The following is a 25958-nucleotide window of genomic DNA, read 5'->3' on the forward strand; positions in this document are numbered from 1 at the left end:
CCTACGGGGAAATTCAAGGCGATTTAAAACTGTGAGGCGAATTTGCTTCAAATAAATTTTGTAGGAAAAAGCTTTTGATGAAAAACTTGTATATAAAATATCTTTTTGATTTGAACAATTTTCCGTTGAATTTTGAACAGTTCAAATCCCTTAACATTAGCGCCTACAGGGAAACTGAAAGTCAACGTAGATTCCATACTTGAAGGCGGATTTACTTCAAACAAATTGTGTTGGAAATAGCTCTTGACGACTAACTCCAGACTCCGAGAATTTAAGGGCACTTGACTCCAACTCCTGTGCCCGACAATTGGTTGGACTCCGACTCCCGACTTCGACTCTGACTTCCTAACTTTGGCAAAAATTTATACAAGGAGGACAAGTGACCGACTCCGATTCTTGGATATTCGACTCCGACTCCTTTATCCCAAAATGAGATTGACTCTGACTCCGCAGCTATGGTTTTAACTGTGAAATAAGTATTTTTAATATGAGTTGTTTTTATTTCTACTCTAAAGTTGTAATTTAGGTATGCAGTTTTTGGCGTATAAACTCGAAGTCATTTATGTTTCTACATAAAGATATGAGTAGGCAATTTTTTTTTTTTTTTTTGACAATGAAAATTATTTCTTTAAGTTGAGATTTTATTGTTTTCATTTATTTTGGTAAGTGCATTAATTCATTTAAAGAATTATTATTTTTGGCAACAGGAGAAAAGAAACGATTTTTTTTTTTTTTTTGATATGATGTATTTATTTTAATTAGCTTATTGATTTTAATTATTATTTTTTCGTTTTAAAAGTGGTTAAAGAATTTTTTTTAAATGAAAAAAAGTATATTAGCTGCTAGCTTTGTTTAAAAGGTGCTGCTATTTTGTTCGTTTATTTAATTTATTTTATTTTTTCTTTTTTTTTTTACGCATCTAATTTTTTAGATGAAATGAGTGAGGCATATTTTATTTCTAGAAATCAGCTTAAAATATTTAAAAAATATGTTTGAAACAATTTGCGGTTTTAGCTATTTTTGAGAATATTGATCAGGTACTAGAAAATAATATTGGTGGGTATACGGGAAAGTAGGCTCGCTTAGTTCTAGACGGAAATTCTTGTCTTACTATCCCTAGTACTTTTACTTGTGTCAATCACAGCATTTGTTTGGACTTCAGCTTCATGCTGCGGACTAATGTTTCATTGAATAGAAATTCAGAACTTTAGTATTTTGAAAATTTAAAGTGAATCCAGGGACTTGGCAACAAGTTTCCCCTTATTTGTCCTGTATGCATAGTTCTTTGGTCCTCCTAAAATACGAGAAAAGTAATAAGTTTAGAGGCGAGAAAAGTAATAAGTAATAGTCCTTTAAAAAATATTTTTAAAAAGTTTCAACTTTTTTGCCAGATATGAATGGTGTTGGAAACAAGCATCGTGAGTCACATTTTGAGACAAAAAATTTTTATTTGACACCATTTCCGAACATAGGCGCTAAAATTGCTGCCTAAAATTTTGGATTGCATTGAATTATTCTCTTCTGACAAACCATATTTTGAGGCTAAATTACATAACATACAGTGCATGTACAGCTAATTGAATGTTTTGTTAGTATACTTGCACTAATATAAGCCTTATGTGCTTGTAAGGCTACTAGCTAAAGTTTATTTAAATGTTTGATAAAAAGCATACCTTGCACTTAGAAGTGCAATTGTTAAGTTTTAGTACTAACACTCAATGCACTGTGATACAGGACACCCGAAAATACTTTTTCATTTCTTTAGGCATAAAAATAAGCTATTTTTGTCTAATTAAGTAAAAAATAATTAGTGCTATGCAAGTAACACACAAAAACTGTGGTAGGCCCTCAGAGTATAGGAACTGAATGTCACAAGCATACCAATTTAATGGATACCCAACACAGATCCATGATGAAATGCAGGGTCCATTCCAAAAGTAATGCAATGATTTTTTTTTAAACTAATTTATTGAACAGATTTGCACAAACACTTAAGTTCTTCAAAGTAATGTCCTTAGGCCTCTACACATTTTTCCAGCGTCTCTGCCATGACTGGTAAGCGCCCTGAAAGGCGTCTTTGGGGACCTCTCCCAAGGTGTTCGTCACGGCTGATTGGATGTCCTCTATGGATGAAAAACAAGTTTCTTTAAAGTCTGCCTTAATCCGAGTTAACAAAAAGAAGTCTACTGGGGCAGCTTGGAGAACACCGAGACTGGTTTTCCTGCAAACACCATACCTATCCCAAGTAGTTCAATATCACTCCGACCAATAAAAGCGCCTTGAAAAATTCAATTGCATTACTTTCAGAATGCACCTTGTACTCGACAAGACTCTAAGAGATTTTGAGAAAGTGAAACAGAAATTAAAGCACTTACTTTTTAATAATTCAGTTTCACAAAAAGTCTATTCGCTACAAACTCCATTTATTGTTTCAAGAGTTTCTTGTTCATTCCAATGAGTGCGACAGTCAAGGCTTCAGTCTAAAATTCTTGCTCAATCATCAGTTCATCAGATATTGGCAGTCCTCTTTTTAGATTGTTTATTTACATTACACGGATGAGTGTATTCCGACTTTTCTTCATTAGTTTTACATTCTTTTGGCCATCCGCTGTTCTCGTCTCTGATCTTAAGGAAAATATTTATATGTGTGAACTAAAGAGCAAAAAGCTCTTCTCCTAAGAATAATAAATCTTATATACCTGTAAAAAAGAAGAAAAAGAAATGCATGCACAATGTGTTACAATATTCAAACAAAATGTAATTAAAAATAAAAAACTAGTATAATGTAAGTGTACTTGCATCACTTTGTACTCCTTAGCCAACTTTACTTCTTTAATGACCCATGTACCAATAAGGGCATGCTGCTCATCAATGTATTTGCATGGTTCTGTGCTTAACTTCTAGTACTGATGTTTTGCACAGAGGGAACATCAGCTTTCTGCTGCACCAATGCAGCAAAACAGGTAGATCTTTGCTGGATCCGCTTTCCGGAAAAGTTTACTTCTTTTGTCACCAATGTACCAATGAGAGCATGCTGCTCATCCGTGTGTTTGCATGGTTCTTACTTAGCTTCCAGTGCACATGTTCTGCACAGAGGGAACATCTGCTTTTTGCTGCACCAATATCACAAAACAGGTAAAGTTCCTTTGCTGGATCCCCTTTCCAGAGAAAATTTTACTTCTTTAGTAACCCACATACTAATGAGAGCATGCTGCTCATCAGTATATTCGCATGGTTCTTGCTTAGCTTCCAGTACACATGCTTTGCACAGAGGGAACATCAGCTTTCTGCTCCACCAGTAGAGCAAAACAGGTAGATCTTTGGTGGATCCACTTTCTAGAAAACTTTACTTATTAGTCACTCACGTACCAATGAGAGCATGCTGCTCATCAGTGTGTTTGACTAGTTCTTGCTTAGCTTCCAGTGCACATGTTTTGCACAGAGGGAACATTAGCTTTCTGCTGCACCAATACAGCAAAACAGGTAGATCTTTGGTGGATCCACTGTCCAGAAAACTTTACTTCTTTAGTCATCGACGTACCAATGAGAGCATGCTGCTCATCAGTGTGTTCACATGGTTCTTACGTAGTTTGAAGTGCACACGTTTTGCACAGGTGGAACATCAGCTTTCTGCTGCAACAATATGGCAAAACAGGTAGATAAAGTTTCTTTGGTGGATCTACTTTCCAGAAAATTAGAGCAAGATAGTTGGCAACTTTCTCCACCCTTACTAGGATTATGTTAGGATGATATATGAGGTACATGCAGTACTTATTAACCTGTAAAAGTACAAAACAAAGCAAATTATTGCTAAAATAATAAAATTAGCAAAATGAAAGTCATTCATCTGAATTTAAAAAAAAAAAAAAACTAAGAATATGAAGATGTAAAACTAACATTTTTCATCTTCCCCTCGTGAAGTAATTTCACTGCGTTTGTTCACCCAACAAAGAAGGCATCTCTAGGATTAAATATCTTTCTACTGATGAACAAGGAGGAACTTTTTTAGTTCTTTGCTAGTGTTTTTGTTTTCGAGAAAGGCATGCTCCGAAGAATTTAAGTCGAGTTCAAAATTTCTTCAGCAAAAAAGCTAAACTTGGAATAAAAAATTTAGCAAGATTTATAAGGCTCAAAGGTTAATGAATACACTGACATATACAGTAGAACCTCCATTAAGGGACACCTCTATTTAAGGGACATTTTTTCTGGTCCCAGTCCCTTTGAATAGGGACTTCCATGCATTAACCTCTAATTAAGGGACACTCTGTTTAAGGGACAGTCACAAACAAACAAAAAAAAATGCAAGAAATAATGTATAAGCACATAAGAAATAGTGAATTTACTGGAATTCAAGAATTACTTTTCCTCTAAAAATCAATTGAGGTAAGTTTGACATAAACATATGTGAAGGAAACCAGTAATGTATTGTATGAAAAACTTGCTGAAATTAACATGCATGATTTGCCCTCTCAACAATTTATTCAAGTAGGTTCAGGGCTGACGAAGAGTGCACAGCAACTAATTAGCTTTGCCTTTAAAACTTGAAAAATTTGAACATAAATTGTAATTCACATAGTGTTACATTGTAAATTACATAACATAAAGCAAATACATGTAATGAATTACTTCAAAATTATTTTTGTGTGCTACAAAATTTTGCCATTACAAATTTTTTGATGAAATTTTAATTAATAAAATAATATAAATTTGAAAAATTGAATAATTATGAATTTTATTTAACATAATGAGACATTTTCAGCATTTAATCTTAATTGTTAATAGTTAATGCTTATTGTGATATTATACTACTTAGTACAAAGCATGCACCAATTTATCCACCTCCGAATAAGGGACGCCTCTATTTAAGGGACAAAATGTCTGGTCCCCTTAGTGTCCTTTATCGAGAGGTTCCACTGTATTTCTAATTGCCTCAATGTGTTTCATATTCCGTTTAAAATTAAATTCAAAATTCAACCATGACATCTTTAAAGAACTAATGCACAGTAGGTAATAAATATAGATTTTTAAATTTGAAATTATCAATTTACTTATCATTGAGGGAACACACAAATTTGATTTTTAAAATGTAAAAGATCCCCTTTCCAAAATAATGCATTATTAAGACAAAATACTAACTGTTCGATGTAATAGTAATTTAGTACCTAGTAGTCAACATCTTGGCTAAAATGCTTAATAAGATTAAGCTGAATGTTGCCATGCTTGCAGCTTCTCTGCGATCATGCATCTTTTATTATTTTTCTTCTCTTTCTTTGAGCGAAAAAGAGAAAATGTTTTGCTTCATATTCTTATTTTTTTTTTTTTTGCGTTTTTCAAAAAATGTGACCGTTACAGAAACCCTGGTGCTCCCACTTCTCTTTCATGAGGATACCCTCAGAGCAAACCTTAGAGGTTGTATCCTTTTTTTTTTTTTGCGAAGAGTTGCCATGGAAGGTCTTTCATTGGGATGAAGATAGCACCCGTGAAAGATAGGGTAAAAAACAAAGATAGCACCCCTAAAAGAAACAACCCTAAATATTAAAAGTAAGATTAATAACTTTTTTGCTTGAAAGGGGTTTGTTTTCAGTGCACAGAATGGATGTTGGTAGATCGTTTTTGTATCCTCGCAAAATCCATAAACATACAATCCAGCAATTTTTTGCCGTGCTGAATCACTATCCATTTCAGTGCAACTTCATAATCTAGCGATCAGATACTGCTTAGACTATGACTGACATGGAAAACATACCCATGAGTAGGGACCATGGCTATCGTGTTTTTTCTGCATGAGTTACAGGAAATACAGCTGGCGCAGATGTAATTGTGATGTATCTGAAACTACATAAAAACTAGTAAGTTGTGGCCATCACGCAACTTTCTTCTACGAGGGGGGACCCAAAAATAACCGGATTTTTGTTCTAAACATATATATATATATATATATATATATATATATATATATGTTTAGAACAAAATATACATACATATATATATATATATATATATATATATATATATATATATATATATATATGTTTAGAACAAAATATACATATATATATATATATATATATATATATATATATCAGTTTATCCACAAAATTTCTTTAGTCTCCTTCAAAGTGTTCACCCTTAGATGCAATACACTTGTTATTCTTTTTTGCCACTGTTAGAAGCTCCCCTGGAACTCTTTAACTTTGACCATGTCCAGTGCCCGTTGCGAAGCAGTTTTTACAGCCTCTACATCATCAAAACGCTCATTTTCAGATTTTTTTCATCCTCGGGAACAGAAAAAGATCACAGGGGGCTAGGTCTTGCGAATACGGGGGTCGAAGAATGACTAGCCACCCGAAAGAGGCCAATTAGCGGTTAATAGTGAAGACTGTTTGTACGGGAGCATTATCACGGTGAAGGAACCATTCTTCCAATCGCCCGCGCGAGCTTCAACTCACTCTTGTTTCTTCTAAACCTTCGTCAATTGTAAAACGACGACTTTTGTTGATTTTTTCAACGTTTTCATCATTTTGAGACGTTGAAGGGAGCTCAGAGCGAGCATGATCTTCAATATTCATGCTACCACGTTTGAAGCGCCCAAACCACTCGAAAACTTGTGTACGGATCATAGCATTGTTCGTGAAAGCTTGTTGAAGCATTGGGTAAGCTATTCCGTTGCAGACTTTTCAAGCAGGAAGCAAAATTTCAAGCTAACAGTTTGTTCTTTTAAATCTGCCATAATGAGTTCGCAGGCGGAAAGCAACAACACCCGAGAAAACCAACACTATGATCAGACTTTATCAACTAAACTGACGCCACTTGCACAGCTAGTTTATGAAGGTCTCTACTTGAGCCATCTATCTGGAGAACACTCTACTACATCTAGGATTGGCATCTCACCATTAGTCCGGTTTCTTTTGGGTCCCCCCTTGTATATCTATCTTATGAATTCGTGGATTTAACGTATAATTTAATTGTTACCACAAAATTCTGCTCGGGAAATGGACTCGGCACACCTCAAAACGTGCAAATCCGTCAATTCAAAAACTTTCATAAATCCAATACTTTCTTGTATTAATTAGATATAGAAGAGAGTATTAAAGTATACAATACAATGTATTACAAATAAAAAATTTTGATTTTTTTTTTCTTTTAATAGAGTACCTAAATGAAACCACACCAAAAACGTGAAAATCTGTCAATTCAAAATTTTTCATGGATCCAATACTTTCTTGTATTGACTAAAGTCATCAATAAAATGTATTAAGAGAAAAAAATTAGTTTTCAAATCAGATTTTTTTTTTCTTCTTTTAATAGAGTAACTTCACGTTTTAAATTCACAATTTAAAACGTGAAAATCTGTCAATTCAAAAATTTTCATGAATCCAAATTATATATAGAAGAAAGTATTAAAGTCATACAAAATAAAATGTATTAAGGAAAAGAAATGGCTTTCAAATTAGGGTTTTTTTTTTTTCTTTTAATAGAGTACCTAAATGGAACCACACCGGATAATTTAAGAAACTCTGCCTGAAAGTGTAAGTAACACTTATTCAAAACGTCTAGATCAGATCTAAAAAAAAAAACATATTGAGGTGGCTGTCTCTCATAGTATTAATCATAAATAATAATTATTATTATACTGAATGCTATTACTTTTAATAATAGTAATAGTAATAGGTAGAAAAATAAGAACATAACAATAATAATTACAATAAATTACCTGCAATAAGCCAGCATTTTATTTTGTAAATCAAAGGACTCTTTCTAATATAATTTCGTTCCATTTTAGAAAGTCATCACGAGATTCCGGTCCCATTGTGCCTGGAGTAAAAAAGGCAGGCACGTAGGGTGGCCCAAGAGAATGCCCAAGAAGCTATAATGTATCCAATTGTCTTCAGATTATCACTTATACTTTATATTTTTTTGTAGAGCATCTGTGTTTTCAGAGTAAAGCATGCTAATTCTAGTAACTGCCATGTTAAATAGAACATTTTTTATGCGGCGAAAACAAAAGTGTGATACATAACACTGATTAATTACAAAAATACATTAGAAATGCATATTAGCAAATTAGCAACATGTTGAGAAAACAAATCATGACTGAAATGGGGTCAAAAATATGCTGTATTAAAAAATGCTGCGAAAGCAAACCCAAGTTTAGAGCTTTTAGAAGCAAAAAATACTGCATTGAATTTAACACACACACAGTTCATTTATGAATAAATTTCTTCCTTAATCCATTAGCAGCAGAATATTCAATTACATAATCGAAAAACTTGTGTTCCTCTCTTTCACAGTTCACATTCAGACAAACTCAATCCAAGATTGAAAAGCCGCATCCTGTAGAAATCCAAAAAAAAAAAGCCAAGAAGCCAGACCATTTTTTTCAAGCCAGAAAAAAGCCAATCTGGCAACTCTGCAATCTCTCCATGCCTAAAACTGCTTGCTTGGTTTCGAAAATGAAGAATAACTAACAGCAATGTCTTATCATTAGATAAGGGACAGGACGGTACTGTGTCATCAAGGCAACACCCCTTCCATTGTTCTCTTGTAACGGCTCAATTTTTTGCTTCGCGTTTTCTTTTCTCTTTGCCTGGCGATACTTGTAGCTTCCCTTTAGGGATGGTAGGTACACACCAGGGTTTGAAAATATTATGATATTTTGATATCTATCCAATATTTTCAATCAGCACAAACGAAAGTCTTCAAGAGACTTTCGTTTGTGCTGATTGAACTGAAAGTATTGTAGACTGAAAATGAAGGTTTCTTTCATTATTTATATCTAATATTTCATTTAACATTTTTATCAATTTTAATGGAGTTAATTTAACATTAGCTGTTTTACTCATTTTTCCTCTGTTAGCTACTTTTACAGTTATATGATTCAGAAATAAACTAGTATGTTGTGGCCATCACTAAACTTTCTTCTATATTTCTCTTTTCTTTTTTTTTTCTGATCCCTCCCCATGCTTGACGAGGAAGCAATATTCCCAACAAAAACAAAATGACACATGCAAAAACTTGACGACTATCCCAATGTCTGAATTATTGCAAAAGCAAAGCAAAGAGCGAAAATTGAAAGTTATTTTAAAAGCCTTGCTTGAATTAATTACAAATATTTTATTTGTTAACAAACATAAGATGGCAACAGTTAAAAATTTTAAATCATTGAGATAATATTTCCGATCATTTCCATACAATTAAAATCACGAGAAATACGCAGACGATAATCTATTACGATTTATCTTTCTTATTGTTGCATTAATAAAGCTATTTTTATTCGCTAAAAAATAATGATAATAAAAATAAATCAGCACCTCTTGGCGCGATTGGCGCCAAAATTGAACCAAAGCCTGTTTACATATGGATTCACATATATTCCAAATTTCAACCAGAACGTAGCATTACTTCTTGAGATAGGGCACTCACAATGGAAAAAAAGAACGGCCGATTGCGCTACCCCCTTTTTAGCTGTTGACACCAAAATAAAATCAGCTCTTATACCCACTAAGGGCTACTTGCCGATAAATTTTTCTTTCATTCCGTTCATTATTTCTTGAGATACAGCAGTCACAATTGATGACAAAAACGTTCTATAGCTCAACCCCCGTTTGAGTTATCGACACCAAAATTGAATCAGCACCTGTTCCTGTTAATGACAACATATGGACCAAATTTTGTTTGATTCCACCAGTTACTTCCTGAGGAATAGCAAGCACGCGTAACTCAAAAAACGTCCCATTGCTCCACCCCCCTTAGAGGAATTCGCGCCAAAAACCAATGGGCACAAGTTCACATATGTTTACCAAATTTCGTTCGATTTCATGCGGTAGTTTTTGCTGTAGAGCAGCCACAAAAAACTGGTCACACACAGACGTGACACACATACACACACACACAGAGACAGACAGACATTTTCCAAAAATAGTCGAAATGGACTCAGCACACCTCAAAACGTTCGAATCCGTCAAAATTGAAATTCGAAAATTTGCACGAATCCAATACTTTCTTCTATATATTAGATATAGAAGAAAGTAAAAATATGCGTTACTCGGTGCACAGACATAAGACATTTTCTTTTTTCCTGACCAACATTTTATATTTAACTAAGGTATTTTTAATATGAATTAAAATTGTTATATTACCAATAATTTTATTAATCCAGACTAGAAAAAAGGTCAATTAAAAAGGTTTAATATAACAAAGGAACAAAGTACTATGACATTTGTTCCTTCATTTTATCTTTGCTCATTATACGTTTTCATGAATAAAAAAAAGGTTTAATATAACAAAGTCCCTTGTTTACTTTGTTATATTAATGATGTATTAATACATCATAAAAATATACATAACTTTTTAGTTATTTTTAATAATAAATAAACAATATTACTATGATTAATATAATTTTTATACTAAAATACTGTAGTTGAAAACATAAATATCAAAAATATCAAAATATCATGATATTTTCAAAATAAATATTGGATATGTATCATGATATATATATGATATATATCAACGAACTCTGGTACGCATACCAGGGAAATCGCAGAGTTAGTGACAAATAAATCTTTTTTTAAATTATTTTCAGAGAAAGCCAGGATAAGAAAAAGCTTCCTGTCAATTATGAGAAGGGATTTCAATATTGGAGCAAAAATGCAATACCGATGTAGGTATTTTTAAAACGTTGTACCGGAATGCCGGTATTAATACTGGTATCGGTAATTTCACAAAAAATAATCGAAAATATAGTTTTGCTGCCATATTTCATAATTTTGCGCAAAAATTTTTTTATTCATGAAAACGTATAATGAGCAAAGATAAAATGAAGGAACACATGTCATAGTAAAAAATCAATAATTATTAAGAAATTTATTGTATCCATTGAAATGTCTCTGAGCCTAAAACTCATTTTAGTGAACAAATTTCCAGCAGTACAAAATATTCTTTCTAAATTCACGCAGGTCGGTCCGGTGGTACTGTTATAGATGTGCGATGCACCTCCTCTAATTGCCTTGAAGTCCTTTATCTTCAAATAATTTGGTCTATTGCCGGTTATTCTTAGAAAAATCCTTTTGTATGTGTGTGTTTGTGATTCTTTCGTATTGTGTATGTTATTATTTTTTTTTAATTTCTTTATTTTGTTATTTTTGTTATTATTATTATTGTTGTTATTGTTATTATTTTGAATTCTTACCTGCGTAGTTGTAACTTCTCTTCAAAAGACGATACTTTTCCATTTTTTACATCATCTTCAATCATTTCCTCTTGATCAGAATAGGTTTCTCTTTGCTTTTTATTAGCCCTTTAGTTTTAAATTTACGATGAATTTAACTAAACTTGATCTTGTTAGTTTTTCTATTTGCTTTTGTTTTCTTTTCAAAATTCCTTACAATTAAAATTACGTAAATATCTAAAAATATGTTCCAGCTGATTATGACCTACCTATATGCAAATTTTCAAGGCACTATATAATTTCTAAATAGTATCTTGCCAAGTATAAAGCGAAATAGCGAGACGGGACAAGAAACTAATACCGGTGACAACAAATGGCCATTTGTTACACTAACAAGAATACGTTTTTGTGGAAATTCAATACAGTTAAGACAATTATTTAAAAAATATCACAAAGAGCTATTACTTCAATTGATGTTTTCAATAATTATTCATTGGACCAATGCAATCAAAATTACACTTGAAATTAACTTTCACAAAAGGGAGCGCGAGTGGTCAGGGAAATGGAAAAAATAAAAACATGATGGTGCACATAAGCGGACACAAATGTGATCCATTTCACTATCTAGTTATGAAAATATCATTTTGCAATCTTTCCGCTACTTTTGTCTTTTATTTTATAACTAGAAAGTCGCCCGTCAAAGTATGACAGGTGAAAATTGCTTCTACTCTTTTAAATTTGAACGAAGCAGTTGCTTGTTTGGTGATATTTTTATGGTTGAAATTTTAACCCAAACACCAGTGGATTAACCCTAAACTCCAATAGATAGCGTTAATTGTTTTCGTTTCTTCATTCCCCTGAAATGACAGTCTTAACAGTAAAACTTAAGTTACCGAATCGAGTTCAGCCTTGTCACAATAAAGCCTATCCCTGCATGTTAAACATTACCAAAACATATTATCAAATTATCATGCTGTGGGACGAGTTTCATTGTTGAAACGTGGGTTATTCGATCATCAGCAATTATTTATATGAGGATTTACTATTAGTGTTTCTGAAGCCAAAATTTTACATCAATGGATTGATTTTGGTACAGTATCATAGAAAAAATGATTATTGTCCATGAAAAGTCTTTCAAAATAGAAAACATAAATAAATACAATTAAAATTGATAATGATTGTTTGAGAATCATCCCGGCACGTCATTTCGAATTTTTCCAGGAAGGGGGGGGGGAGGGTGTACATTCAATGTAAATTATACTAAAAGCAACAAGAACTAAGCCCATTTACAATAGAATACATTGATTTCCCAGAGCCTGAGGGCACAATTGACCCTACTAAATTAACAGGCCTGAAATTAACTCACTTTATTTAAAAATATTTTATTTTTCACTATTAGGTAATAAGTAATATTTTCTTCAATATCAAGATACAATACAAATTAAATAAAAAAAGCTAATGTATCTGAAATTTTCTCAGATTTCACTCGTTCACTAATTATTTATTACTTTTTAACTCTTATTTATGTTCCAAGTGAAAGTTTAACAGAGTACCAAACCATGCAAAGCAACTCCAAAACAAAACTTAGGTGTCACATCTAATGATTTTTCATTCTGCCTTGAGAAATATTTCATACAATATTTAGCACTATAGGATAATTTAATCTTATGTCTTAGCAGACATAAGAATCTTGAAAATCCTTTCAGCGAAAAAAATTCGGAAGGGGACTTAAACAGCAAATTTGATGAAAATGGCTGATTTTTCAACTTTTTGTTTAAGAGGTAGTATAATTCTTCTGGTACAACTCACAATCGTTTTGACACTACATTTTTTTAATGAAAAAAAAAGCAGTCAAATAATTTAACTGCACTGTGTTTCTAAGTTTTGAGTTCCAAATTTTTTTCAGAATTTATTAACAGCATGACATTTAAAGTAGCAAAACAAAAGACATATAATCGAAGAAATATTGCACAAATTTCCAAAAAAATGCATATGTGATTAGTTATTATAAGGATCCAATTTGTCAATGCAAAAGATGTGAGCACATGGATGAAAAGACATCCAACAAAATTAGAAGTAAGATTAAGAATTTAAATCTAGACATCATGATAGCGCCATGTTATCATCGCGCTATCATGATTAATATGGCACGCTTATGATAGCGCATCATGATAGTGCTCATGATAGCGCATTTAGGCGTCAAAATTAGTAACTTGTGTGCCATTTTTAATGAATTATCTTCTAGTATATAAAAATCTCCTGTCACGGTGTTAGTGTTTGAACTCCTCCGAAACGGCTCGACCGATTTCCATGAAATTTTTTATGTGTATTTGTTAGGTATGAGAATAGGACATAAAGTATATTTCATATCGCTAGGCAATCAAGGTGTCCCTATACAGAATTTTTTTTGCAAATCATTGTAAAAACCATTGTTGAAAATCATTGGAAAAACATTTGTTGAAAATCGTTGTAAAAGCCTTGTTTAAATTAATTTTGTAGACAAAAAGAATATGGAAACAAAAAATTTAAATCATTGAAAGTTTTCTGACGTTTTGCCGGAGCGTCACATTTTGACATTTTATTCTGCATTTGGTTCGTATCACAAAACAGTGCATGCAAAATTTTGAATGATATAAAAAAAATTTCTAGATGTGTGTAAGATATACATTCGCAATGACAATCAATTAGTCGCAAGGCCAAACAATGTCTGTTTGCGACATAGATTTGGGCACACCATGGTTTTCACACGGACAATTATAGCATGTTCTCGCGTTGGCAAATGGCAAACCATCCAGCTGGTTTGTTTTGGCTAAAGATGGACTGACAAAAAATATCGTGTACTCAATTGCTCTTCCAAATGAATATTGATTTTCTTTATTTCAATTTCATATTTTAGTATAAAAAATATAGCACTTTTTTCACACTAAGCTTAACTTTAAAGAGATCAAGCAACAAGTTTATTTGTAAGGTTAATGAAATGTATCGTATTGAGAAAATGAATGGTTGGTGTTTTTTGTTTTTATCGGTGATCACCAACTACAGTGCCCTAATCTTTTTCCTGTCAAAGATTTCATCCCAACAAACTTAAAATATATTTGTAATTTTTTAATTAACAACCAAATTATTCACTAGAAAATTTACATGGCAGAACAACGTTTGCCGGGTCAGCTAGAGAATGTATATGTATGTATATACACACACACACAAGTATATTGCATATATTGAAGACACTGTTAATACATGAAATACATCGCCAGCTGGCACTGAGCTGGCGGTGTATTTTATGTATTTCTGCCCTGGCCCTGGCTAATGGGCGGAAATTTACTGAATACACTGTTAATAGTATATTAAAAATACAGTACAACCTTGATATCTCGAATCTCTCGGGATCGGAAAAAAATTCGAGATATCGAGTTTTCGAGTTATCAAGGTTTTTAAAAAAATTACACTAGTAACTCTCACGATTACACACAAGTATGCCATATGCATTTATATATGTACTATGGGACTACTTCAAATTACGATCAATAAAGTTGTTTTCAATATTTCACTAGATTTGAAATTTTCTAATTGTCAAACGTGCACAGGATGAGATTTTGAAATGAACAATAATTTCAACTTGGTTTTTTCACCAAAAAATTTAAAAATTCTAATTTTATTTCCAACCAGTAACCCCACATTAAAACAGTTCTCAGCAGCCATTTTGCAGGAGTTAAAAAAGCTGAATGATGAAAATGAGGAACGCATTCTCCGTTTTCGCTTGAAAACTGAAGGACGAAAAATCGACCCCCTCTCCTCAAAGTGGACAACATGTTTGAGAGAAATGTACTAAGATTCTAAACTCTAGGGAAAACACAGCACCTCCTTCATACCAACACTCTCCTATTATCTTGCCCCAATCCCCTATTCATAAAATTTCCAAGAAAAGGGATGAAAAACGTTAAGCAATTGTCCCTGAAACTGCTTTTACTACAAAAATTGCCAAAGAAAAACGAGAATTGAAACTTGCTTCTGTGCAAAAATTTTGACATATCAAGGGTTTCAAAAAATAAATTTAGAGGTAACTATGTAAAATACATAGGGGTTTTTATAGAAAATGCTTGGGAAATTTTTTTTTTCGGGACATCAAGGTTTGATTGTACACGCAAGAAAATTATTTTTTAAAGACAAAATTGAAAATTACTTTTACAAGTTTATCCTTCAGGCCAATCATGAGCTTACAATGAGTCAGGTAAGAAAAGCTTCAATGTCATCCAAAACTTTAGGTGTCAAATGTCCCGCCTGGCAATAAAAAAATGTTGCAAATGTAAAAGTTTGGTTGTAAAATGAGACTAACAACCATCAATTTCTAAAACTGATTGGAAGTCATTGCAAAATTGAGCATTTATATTATTTAATTTACTTTTTAGTAAAAAATGTTAATTTATTTCTTAAACCCTAGATGTATGAAATTATATTTGATGGAGATTAATTTTAATATGACCAGTAGAAATGTCTGGATTGTAAGAACTTCAAGCTGAGCAGATTTATAGTTAAAAGTTTTATTAGCATTTTCTGAACAAAATAAATCTACATAATTCACATGTAAAGACCTATGTATGAAGATTTATAGTACTATCTTTCTATTTAACACATTAAAAGAACTAATAGGTCATTCCGAATTAAAAAATTGAATGGTTTCAATATTTACACAATAACTTTTGAATTCATGTATATAAAATACTAATCTTAAAATTAAAAGTGTCTAAAAGCAAATTTTTGAACGTAGTTGAACAATAGAATCAACGCTGCAAAGAGAGGGTGTACATAAATGATGTCAAACTCTGTTTCAATGTAATTGACAACCTTCCCTCCCCCTTTACCTTGTGTCCTACACCTCCCCTGTCACATGGCATGTTATATTACAAAACATATTGGTATAAAGAACAAACAAATATTTCTACCAAAATGCATCAGTTACACTTCTTGTTCAAACCCCTCTCGCCACTGAAAGCGTGGCATCATTTGTGGACAACCCCTAAGATATTAATGCACATAAATTTAGAAGACCAAAATTAATTATTTTACAAAAATGTTTCAATGATAAAAATTTTTAAAAACGTAGGAAATAAACAATTGGTGTTTATAACATTCTTGACTTCAAGTCAAATTCACAATATCACTTTCATATACAAATAAAATGACAAATGTTTTGAAACTTCAAAAATATTCAACAAGTACGTAAACACTTCACTAAATCAGCTCTTAATGTCAAACATGACAGGTTCTGCTTTAAGAGTTCTGAGATTCAACATAACTGCTGTGAATGCATCCGAAAACTTGGGAATGGTTAACATCAGTGTCTTTCCCACATTACCTGTAAATACAGATGGCAGGTGCAAATGTAAAGATAAAATAACAGCTTCTATTTCATTTTAGTAACATTTATGACACAAAAAAGCACTTACTATGTATTTTAGAAGATAGTTTTGATGTATTGCCAACAAAATAGACATGAGGATATTCGGAAATAACGAATGGATCTTCATTCAAGAATGGATAACAATCTGTCAAAAAATTTGGAAAAAGAAAATGTTAGAAAATCACACACATACAGTCATTAATTACGTAAGGGATCCCAAGGGGGAGGGGGGTGGGAAAAATCTCTACATGTCCTTACTTGAGGGGGAGGAGAGGTCAAACCCATTCTTACGTAATATTTTCTAAGTCGATATTATATATTAGAAATCGCATTGCCAAGTTGTCTGGCAGGGATCGCATTTCATTTGATTCTGGAAGGTAAAAAGCATATTAGGATGAGCTGTTTTTTTTACAAAAAAATGAATAGTGTAAAATGTGTGGCTTGTGTATGGCATGGTGGCACAGTGTATAGTATGTCTTATTTTTAATTAGTATCACATCATTTTCAAAAAATATCTGTCGAAAAAAATATTCAGTCTCGATTCCTTTTAGTAAATATTTCTTTGCACAAAAAGGTTTTTTAAAAAAATAATAACCAATAGTGAATTTAATAACGATTCCAGTGATGTAAGATTCGTTTTTTTTATTATTTTGAAAAACGAAATGGAATCTCACGTACGATGAGGGGGAGGGGGTGAAAAATCTTACTTACCCTTACATGGGGGGAGGGGGGGGGTCAAAATCATCCTTACGTAATAAATAGCCCGATTCATAAATAGCCCCTAATGTGTCACCCCTCTCAAGAATTTGGCATATTTTGACCAATAAATGTTGTTATCCATCACCCTTCAAATTTCTGTTACATCAGTTTCCATTTAAAATTTGAAAAAGAAAAAAAAAGGAAATTTTAAATTTTGGCATCTTGAATTCAAATTATGTTTTTCGCAATCACGAGCGTGTGAGGCGTGTGTGTAATTACACGCGCTTTTGTATGTGAATATGAATGTATGTATGTATCTATGCGCGCGTGTGTGTACAGGGTTCATACCCTATTCGGATGAAAAAATTCCATGACTTTTCCAAGACTTTTTCATGACTTCATAAAAAAATTTCATGACCTTGTTACATGATGAGAATAGTACTATTTAAATTCAAACTGCAAATTTTTTGGAATGAGCATTAAGGAAACTTCTACGTGAATGCTTCTACCTCATCGAAACACTTACTTGAGATTGAAAAAATCAGTGTACACTTAAAAACTAAACTCTATTCTTATTTGTCTTCATCGTATAACTTTTAGTAAAGTTAGTAAAACTACAGTGAATGAAATATAACGGTGCTTAAATGTCTAATAATCTTTATAAACAGGTAAAATGATAATGAATGGGACAAAGGTTGAATGAGTCATTAAAACTAAGTTTCAATAAATTTGCTTCAAAGGTTGCCTTTTAGCATCAGCAGTGCATTTAAGTATACACATAGCTTGACAGTACTTTGGTTCATTAAAGAAAAGCCATTCTTCAGTAAATTCATGTTTCTAAACCAAATATTTATATTTAAAAAAAAAGAAAGAAAAACATTCAGTAGCGAATAAATCTTCTGATTCAAATGTACTTGTTTACTTATTTGCACATTTTCAAATGCATATAAATTAATAGGTTCAGAAATTCCTGAACATAGGGTTTGATTCCTGACATTGAACATAGCAGTGGGTCGCATGGATTAGTTCTGCGGGGCGTATGTTGGGCAGTACTGTTTTAGAGTATTAGAATTCCCCTATTTCTGTGTTTTATCACCTGACTAAAGATCTACATTTTCTAAAATTTTCAACAAATTGAGATAAGCTCTGATAAATTTAGAAATAAAGTTTTTACGAGTGATGGAAACAAACTCGGATGCAATTGAATTGCATTTTTTAAGTGGGCGTGGCAAAATCAAGAATGTGCAAGTTCGCTACTACAGAATATAAAAAGTCTTGAAAATAATGGTAAATGCAAAACGAGTTATGTCCAAGCAGTAAAATCACATTGCAAAAAAAAAAAAACGAGCGGCTGCTACAGAAGTGGATGTAATAAGATTTCAAAATTCAGAATTGTTTTTGCGATCATTCAAATTTCCAGTTTTAATATGTAAGACTGTTAAATCACTCAATATTTCTGATGTTCTTTTAGCAACTGTTACTTTCTCTTTGCCCAGGACATTTTTTCATGACTTTAAATAATTTTCCATGACTTTGAACGAAAATTTCAATTTTCCATGACTTTTCCAGGTCTGAAATTCGCTAAATTTTTTTCCATGACTTTCCAGGACTTTCATGACCCGTACGAACCCTGTAGGCCCGTGCGTGTGTGCGTGTAAGCATTCGCGTGTGCGTGTAAGCATTCCTGTGTGCGTGTAAGCATTCGCGTCTGTGTGTAAGCGTTCGCGTGTGTATGTAGGCATTGGCGTGTGTGTGTGTGTAGGCGTTCGCATGTGTGTGTCAGCGTTCATGCGTGTAGGCATGCATGTGTGTATGTAGGCATGTGTGTGTATGTAGGCATGTGTGTGTGTATGTATGCGTGTGCGTAGGATATGGACCCAACCTGGACACTTTGCTCGGTAGAGGAGCAGCATCAGGAGGGGTAGGTCAACGGTGGTGCTGCAGATTAAGGCGGGGGGAAATCAAACATCATTTAACAGTCAAATGAAAACAATAAGCAATTTGTGATCATTCAAAAAAAAACAGACGAAGGATGAATCTATAAAAAAATTTAAAAAATTTTACAGTAAGAAAATAAACTCCTATTGCTGTGAAGAAAGTAATAGGTACAAGACAGTACAAGTATTAAAAACACATTTTAGTCTGTCTTAGGTGACATCAGAGGATGGATAGACGCGGGAGGATTGGAGGATCTCCCCCAGAAACTTTTCAAAATTGAGGTACAAAAAATAGTTTTAATTAATCTTTGGTTTTGTTAGGTTGTTAGGAGAAGAGAGTCGGGGATGTTCAAGGGTCTCCCAATGTGAAACTTTCAAAGTTGATGTCAAAAATCGTAATTTAAGAACTTTTTGGGAAGTTAAGACTCTATAAGGAAATTTTTTCAAAATTGAAGTTTATTTTAAGCTTTTTTGATGACTTTACCATAGGAAGGGTCAAGGCACTTCCTGAAAATTACATTTGAAAACTCATCTAATAGACAAGTTCTGATTTTTTAATAATTAGTTAACTGCATAAGTTAATTAAACGCACAAAAAAAAAAATTACTGATTCTATGTAGCAAACCATTACAACGAAAAAAAAAAAGATTTTTGAGAAATGATGTCAAACGAAAAGGAGTTTTACAATAATTGTGGAAAAAAATTTGTTCCGTAACCTAATATCTTCAGAGGATAGTGTGTCGTCACTCATGGTAATCTGCTGGTTTTTTTTGGATGACCATAAAAACTATTCCTTTTGTAGAACAGGATCAATTACTAATTTCAGATCATCAGTTAGATATCTTTAGCAGTGGGTAACTTCCCAAAGATGCTTTGCACTGGCTGTGCATGAAGACTCAGTTTAATTAGAAACCAAACTTTTGTATGTACTTTTACAATGTATTCAACAATGGTCTAGTCTCTATTTCATACAATAGCTCTTTTGTACCAATAAATAAAAGAAGTACTACTCTGTTTGCTGTTGTAAGCCATCTTGAATGAGATAGTTTACTTAGTGGTAATGCATACAATGATTTTATACAATATCCAGAACATATTGCCAAAAAATATCATTTTTTACATACTTGGCAAAACTTCAGGGACCTAGGCGGGGGATCTAAATATCGTATTATTACCAAAAAAAATTTACATACCATTTTTAGATGTCAATGCACAACTTTTCCGACCACAGGTAACCAAAAAAAAATTATAAATAAGAAAAAAAAATTAATTTTTAAATATAAATTTTTACGCATTTGGTGAAATTTTAAGCTGGCAGGATTGAAATATATTTTGATTTTCAAAATCTTTTTTACACTAACATTTGATACAATACACAACTTTTCCCACCATAAGCAATTTCAATTTCTAAAATAAAGTTAAAATCAATCCACCTTATTGTATATATCCTTAAATATTTAACATGTTTTACATTTTTAATGAAAATATAGCTTTAGATACATATTAATTTGTAATCAATTTATCTAAATTTTCCAGAAAAAAAACCGAAAAACTTTTTTTTCACTACCTCAAAATTTCCGGAAACTTTACATCTCTACTTCAGATTAAATATATTTTATAAATGGCAGTTTAATAACATTTAAACCAAGTTTTCACATTCACAAATACCAGTTACAAGTAAAATTAGTAAAAATCTTCAGACTAATAAATAGTTTTAATAAACTTACTAAGGGTGTCAGGAGCTGTGGGAGACATATGTCCCCAGTCGATCGTCTTCTCCAATGCAATCAGTGGATCTGAAATTCTGCTGTATGTTGTTATGTCTTTAATATTTTGACCAGATGTACCTAAAAACCTGAAATATAGACAGTTATTTAAAACAAGTTTTTTTTTTTTTTTCACTTCTATATATCTTTGCAAGTACCTTACTCATATATTTCACATATAAGTTGAGAAATTTGGTACAAATTTTTGTTTTTAAACTCTATGGTTTTCAGGTTTTTAAGTTAGGAGACTCATGGGGTATTTCTCTAGTAAAATAATTAAAAAGCAACCAAAAACGATATTTTTCCAAGGCTTTTTTAACTTATTTTTCTGTGTAAAACAGGAGCATTGGACTCACTCCTGTGAGCCCCATTCCCGAAAACGTTTTATCGTTGTAAAAAAATCTATCTTCAATAAAGAAACTTTCGTATTATTTATAAACGCTCAAGTCTCATTCAGATGTAATTAAGAATAAAAACTTAATTCAGTAAGCTGATAAAATAATATTTATTTATATTAATATTTCGGGAATGCACCGCCCCATTGTTAATCTACGTCAAAATCGCTGGTGATGGTCGGTTGGTTGTTGTTATGACGCAATATAATGCAGCTGTTGGTCGCAAACTTCAACAAATGCATCAAACCTCTTTTTAAAACTAAAATGTTTTGTAATGTCGTCTGCAATTAGTCCTGTTAATGTTATCTTTGTGCTAAAAATTTCAAATTTGTCAATTTGTGACTTTGTGTGCATGTAGCATGTCAGCATTGTTTTTGGGACCCTATGTTTCGGTGTGATTCTTTCTTGTTATCGCCCCCTCTCACCCCGTTCACAATTTTGACCCACATTTTCTGATCATCCTCCTACGTTTAATTCAGAAGTTTAACACAGAACAAAGCAGTTTAACCAATTCTGTGATTAACAACTTCTGCCGAAAACCTATACAGATTTCAACATAATTGCAAAAAAATGTTGCTTGCTCTTGATATACCTTAATGCACAAAAGCAGCATTTCTGACAGGGCTTTGTTTCATAAATTCAATTACTAAAAACCTGTTCGGGGAAAACTAAATGTATGTTTGCTAGGATCTATTTTGTTTAAAGCATTTTTATTTTAAATGGCCCTTTTTTTAATACAGTCAATTCGCGATAACTCGAAGTTTTTATCAAGTCCCGACCCCTTTTTCTTTAATTCCATGCTAATTATTCTCAATATCACGAAGTTAACTTCCTTTAACTCGAAGTTTTTTCCAAGATTAATCAAAATTTATTTCCTAAGAACGAAAAAAAAGGAAAGAAATAAGTGACTATGAGAGAAAAATTAATTCACCTTCACTTGCAATTCCTGCACAAGAGACCTCTAAAGCAAGAAGAGCACCTGTGATAAAGGAGGTAGGTACCCGTGCGGAAATGATAAAGCTCAAAACTCGCGGTCGCCAGTCGCCAAATGCGACCAATTTTCAAATTTTGGCAACCATTATTTTTACTTCGGTCACCAATGTGGCTACCATTCGCCAATGCAACCTTCCCTGACCTATAGTCTCGACATATGACCTTTCTCCAAATTCTTTTGTCCACTAAAAGTGCGGCTATCGGATCGCCGAGGATGAAGGAGGGGGGGGGGGGGTATTGTCCTCTTGTCCACTAAACTTTCGGCCATCAGATAGGGGAGGAGGAAGGGCGGGAGGTATTGTTAAAGACACCCAAAGTATTTTTTTGCCCCACATTTGCTGCTCTGAAGCTAAAGTTATCTGTTCAGGAAACAAATCATTTTGCCTTGACAAGGTTTTCGACTAAAATGAATTCCCGTGGAGGAGGCAAACGGAGGAAATTTCTTTCTGATGTCTCTATGTCCAGCATTAAGAATTATTTTACAACGAAATGCTAGTAATTTAATGTATTTTAAATATTATTATATTTACATGCAATTGTGGCTAATTGTGCTATGGGTTCTTGTTCTGAATAGAAACAAAAATTGCAATCACAACGGCAAATTCGTTACAAAACTTGCTATTTCGAAAATTCGGCTTTCTTTACACGCGATTGTAAAAATAGACAAATTTCATACACCAATTTAGTAAATTATGCTTTTTTGATCTTAAATTCTTTTTTTAACTTTATTTCTCCTTAAGAAATGGCTATTTTTTCGTTTTGCGGTATTTTTAAACTACGCGTTTTCAAAATGGCGTCGCGTTGTTAGACTGTTCATTTTTACCAGTTAAGACGAAAATGTCCTTTCCAAAATAAATTAAAAGAATTAATCTTGTACATTTGGTTTACATATGAATAAACAGAAATGGCGCCTTTGAGTCAAAATGCATCGAGACAAGGTAAAAACGATATCGCTAAATTTTTTTTTTTTCGCAAGATTTTTGATTTTTTGTTTGAATTATATTGTTTGTTTTTTCTTTTTAAAATATAAAACCTACTGGAGGAGAGGACATATCCGTTAATTTACTTTATTTTTCCTAAAAAAAATTTTTATTTTTAAGTTTGGCGGTAAATTTTCAAAATGGCCTCCCGCATTTTCAAAATGGTGCCACGTTGTAGAGTGTCCATTTTCACCAGTTAGAAGAGGAAAATGTCTCTGCTCCAAAATCAATAAAGAGAAGTACAATCATATTTATAAAACACATAAATAGAGGAGCTGCTGTGTGCATCACATGACTTCCTTTTACTCCAATTTGATGTCATTTTCTCATTATTGGCAGTTTTAATGTGAGTCGATAGTTTACTCTCTAAATATCACCAACAGTGGCCATATTGGAACCAAATTTAAAAAATAAAAAAAAAATTAAAAAGAAATCAAAACTTGGTGTCCAAAAGACTGGCAATACATCGCCAAGTGTCCGCCAAATTATAACACCACTTGAGTTTACATCGAAATTAACAATGATTTCTCCCCAAAAAGGGGCAAAAGACCCCCTTTGGAGCATCCGAATGCAACCAAAAACGAAGGTGCACAACTAGAGCCCAATAGGAGTCTACGTACCAAATTTCAACTTTCTAGGACATTCCGTTCTTGAGTTTATGCGTTGTAATTAACTCAAGGATCGTCAAATGGATATTTCGGGTGTCTATATATCCACGTGTGGTCGGGTTGAAAAATAAACTCAACATTCATTCAGGGGTGAGCAAAATGGAAATTAAGGCCGATTTTTGAGTGAAAATTTTTTTGCTAATACACTACTTCCTTTTTTGTAAAAGGAAGTAAAAAAAATGGCACCCTTGCGTCTAGAGAAGGTGGAAAGAATACCGCTACCGCTGAAATCCTTTTTTTCCTCTGCTAAATCATTTCCTTTTTTTTTTCGTTTTGCTTTATATTGTTTGCCTTTCTTTTATTTATTCATTTTTTGACACTCAGGCTCCGATTTTTATAAAATTTTGCATGCATTTGAAAAATCAAAAAAATATTTTTATAGAATCGCAAATGGTTTAGGTTTTACATTCTGTTCAAGTTTTTGGTATTTTGTTGTTTTCTTTATCAAGGAACTAACTCGTCTTTTGGTTGAAAGCTGTGATTTTTCTAGAAGTTTTGAAGGCTGAAAAATAATAATAATAATCTTTATTTATTTATTTTTTATTGTGATGTGTTTTGCTTAAAGATAAATTAATGCAGATTATAGTTTGCAAATAATGTGTCAATTAATATCTGGGCAGGGGTGCCCGTTCCCCCCCCCCCCCCCCAAGTTCAATTCTCTCCCCCCTCCAAAATTTTTCCTGTACCCTCTTTTCTTTTTTTTTATTTTTTAGCTCGCTTTTTATTTTATTTATTTTTTTTATATATTTTTTATTTACTTATTTATTTTAATTATTATTTTATAAGAAAAGTTCTTTGCTACGCCAATGACATATATATACATACTAAATAAATAAATGGAATAAAATAAATTAAATAATTTAAATTAAAATAAAGTTTGGCTATCATTTTTTGAGAGTTGGCTACCATTTTGTGAGGCTCTGGTAGCCATTGGCTACCAATTCAAAATTTGAGTTTTGAGGTATAGGAAATGAGTTAGCTTGTTTTCTTTTGTTGTACTGTACTGTTTACACTTTGACATGTTGCTGGACTACGAATTTGCTTTCAAGTTGTCGAGTCAACTGATTGTACCTTTATTCAAAGGCTGACCTAAGTTAGTTAAGATGCATTCCCCTTCATTCTTTAGTTCGATTATTTGCTGATAAGTTCCTGAGAGACAGAGTGAGTATTCTTTACTATTAAAGATGGCTAAGCAAGCACTCTGTCAATGATATTAAAAGAAAAATAGAAACTTCTAAAGTGGTTGAATACATGAATTCGAAACGAATGAAGATGTGCACCTTTTCTTAATTAGAATCAGCTCTATTCAAGTGGTTCCAGCAGAATCGAAATCAAAACCATGCTTTTGATTGTTCTCTCTCAATATTTTTGATTAAACTGTGCATATTCTGCTTAAAAACTTTTAAGTTATGTAATTTTGTCTGTTATATGTACATAGTAGTTAAAATACTCGATGGTTTTTAATATTAAAATGTCGAAAACCAAAACCAGCGGTAAGTCGAACTTCCGATAAGTCGAAGTTTTTCGTCGGTCCCTTTAGATGCGAATTTTTGCGAATTCACTGTATAACTTGAACAATGGATTAGTAGCCCAAAAAAATTACATTTGCGCCAAGTTCTAAAACCATATTAATGACCAGTGCTGAATTTTTAAGATGGCAGATTAAACAGTGGTCAAAAGCTTTAAAAAGCACTAAAAAGAATCTGGATATGAGGACTATTACCAAGGAATTCAATTTGGCAACCTCTGGGGGACATGCTTTTCTAAACGGCATTTATATGATGTAATACCAAAAACGGTTAAAAAAAGTGTCACTGATTTTGATTCATCAACATAAGACACATGAAATTAACATAATAAATTTGTTAACCAAAATTATTTAACAAAATATTTGTTTTATCTATGATTCTGTATTAACTGCAGTTATAGAGCTGTTAAACTTTTCACTG

At 32.6% G+C, this 25958-nt stretch overlaps 1 protein-coding gene across 1 annotated transcript in view; it reads right to left on the reverse strand.

Annotated features, from left to right (window-relative positions):
- Positions 1–15736: 15736 nt before the first annotated feature.
- LOC129224585 (DNA polymerase delta subunit 2-like) overlaps positions 15737–25958 on the reverse strand; it is a 28808-nt gene continuing 18586 nt past the window's right edge. The window contains exons 8-10 of the mRNA XM_054859067.1: positions 20935–21062; positions 16618–16716; positions 15737–16526 (exon numbers count right to left, since the gene is read on the reverse strand). Coding sequence (XP_054715042.1) covers positions 16408–16526; positions 16618–16716; positions 20935–21062 — 346 coding nt within the window. The 3' untranslated portion in view covers positions 15737–16407. The remainder of the gene's footprint in view (positions 16527–16617; positions 16717–20934; positions 21063–25958) is intronic.

This window comes from Uloborus diversus, chromosome 6, assembly GCF_026930045.1.
Source record: "Uloborus diversus isolate 005 chromosome 6, Udiv.v.3.1, whole genome shotgun sequence".
Lineage (NCBI taxonomy): Eukaryota > Metazoa > Arthropoda > Arachnida > Araneae > Uloboridae > Uloborus > Uloborus diversus.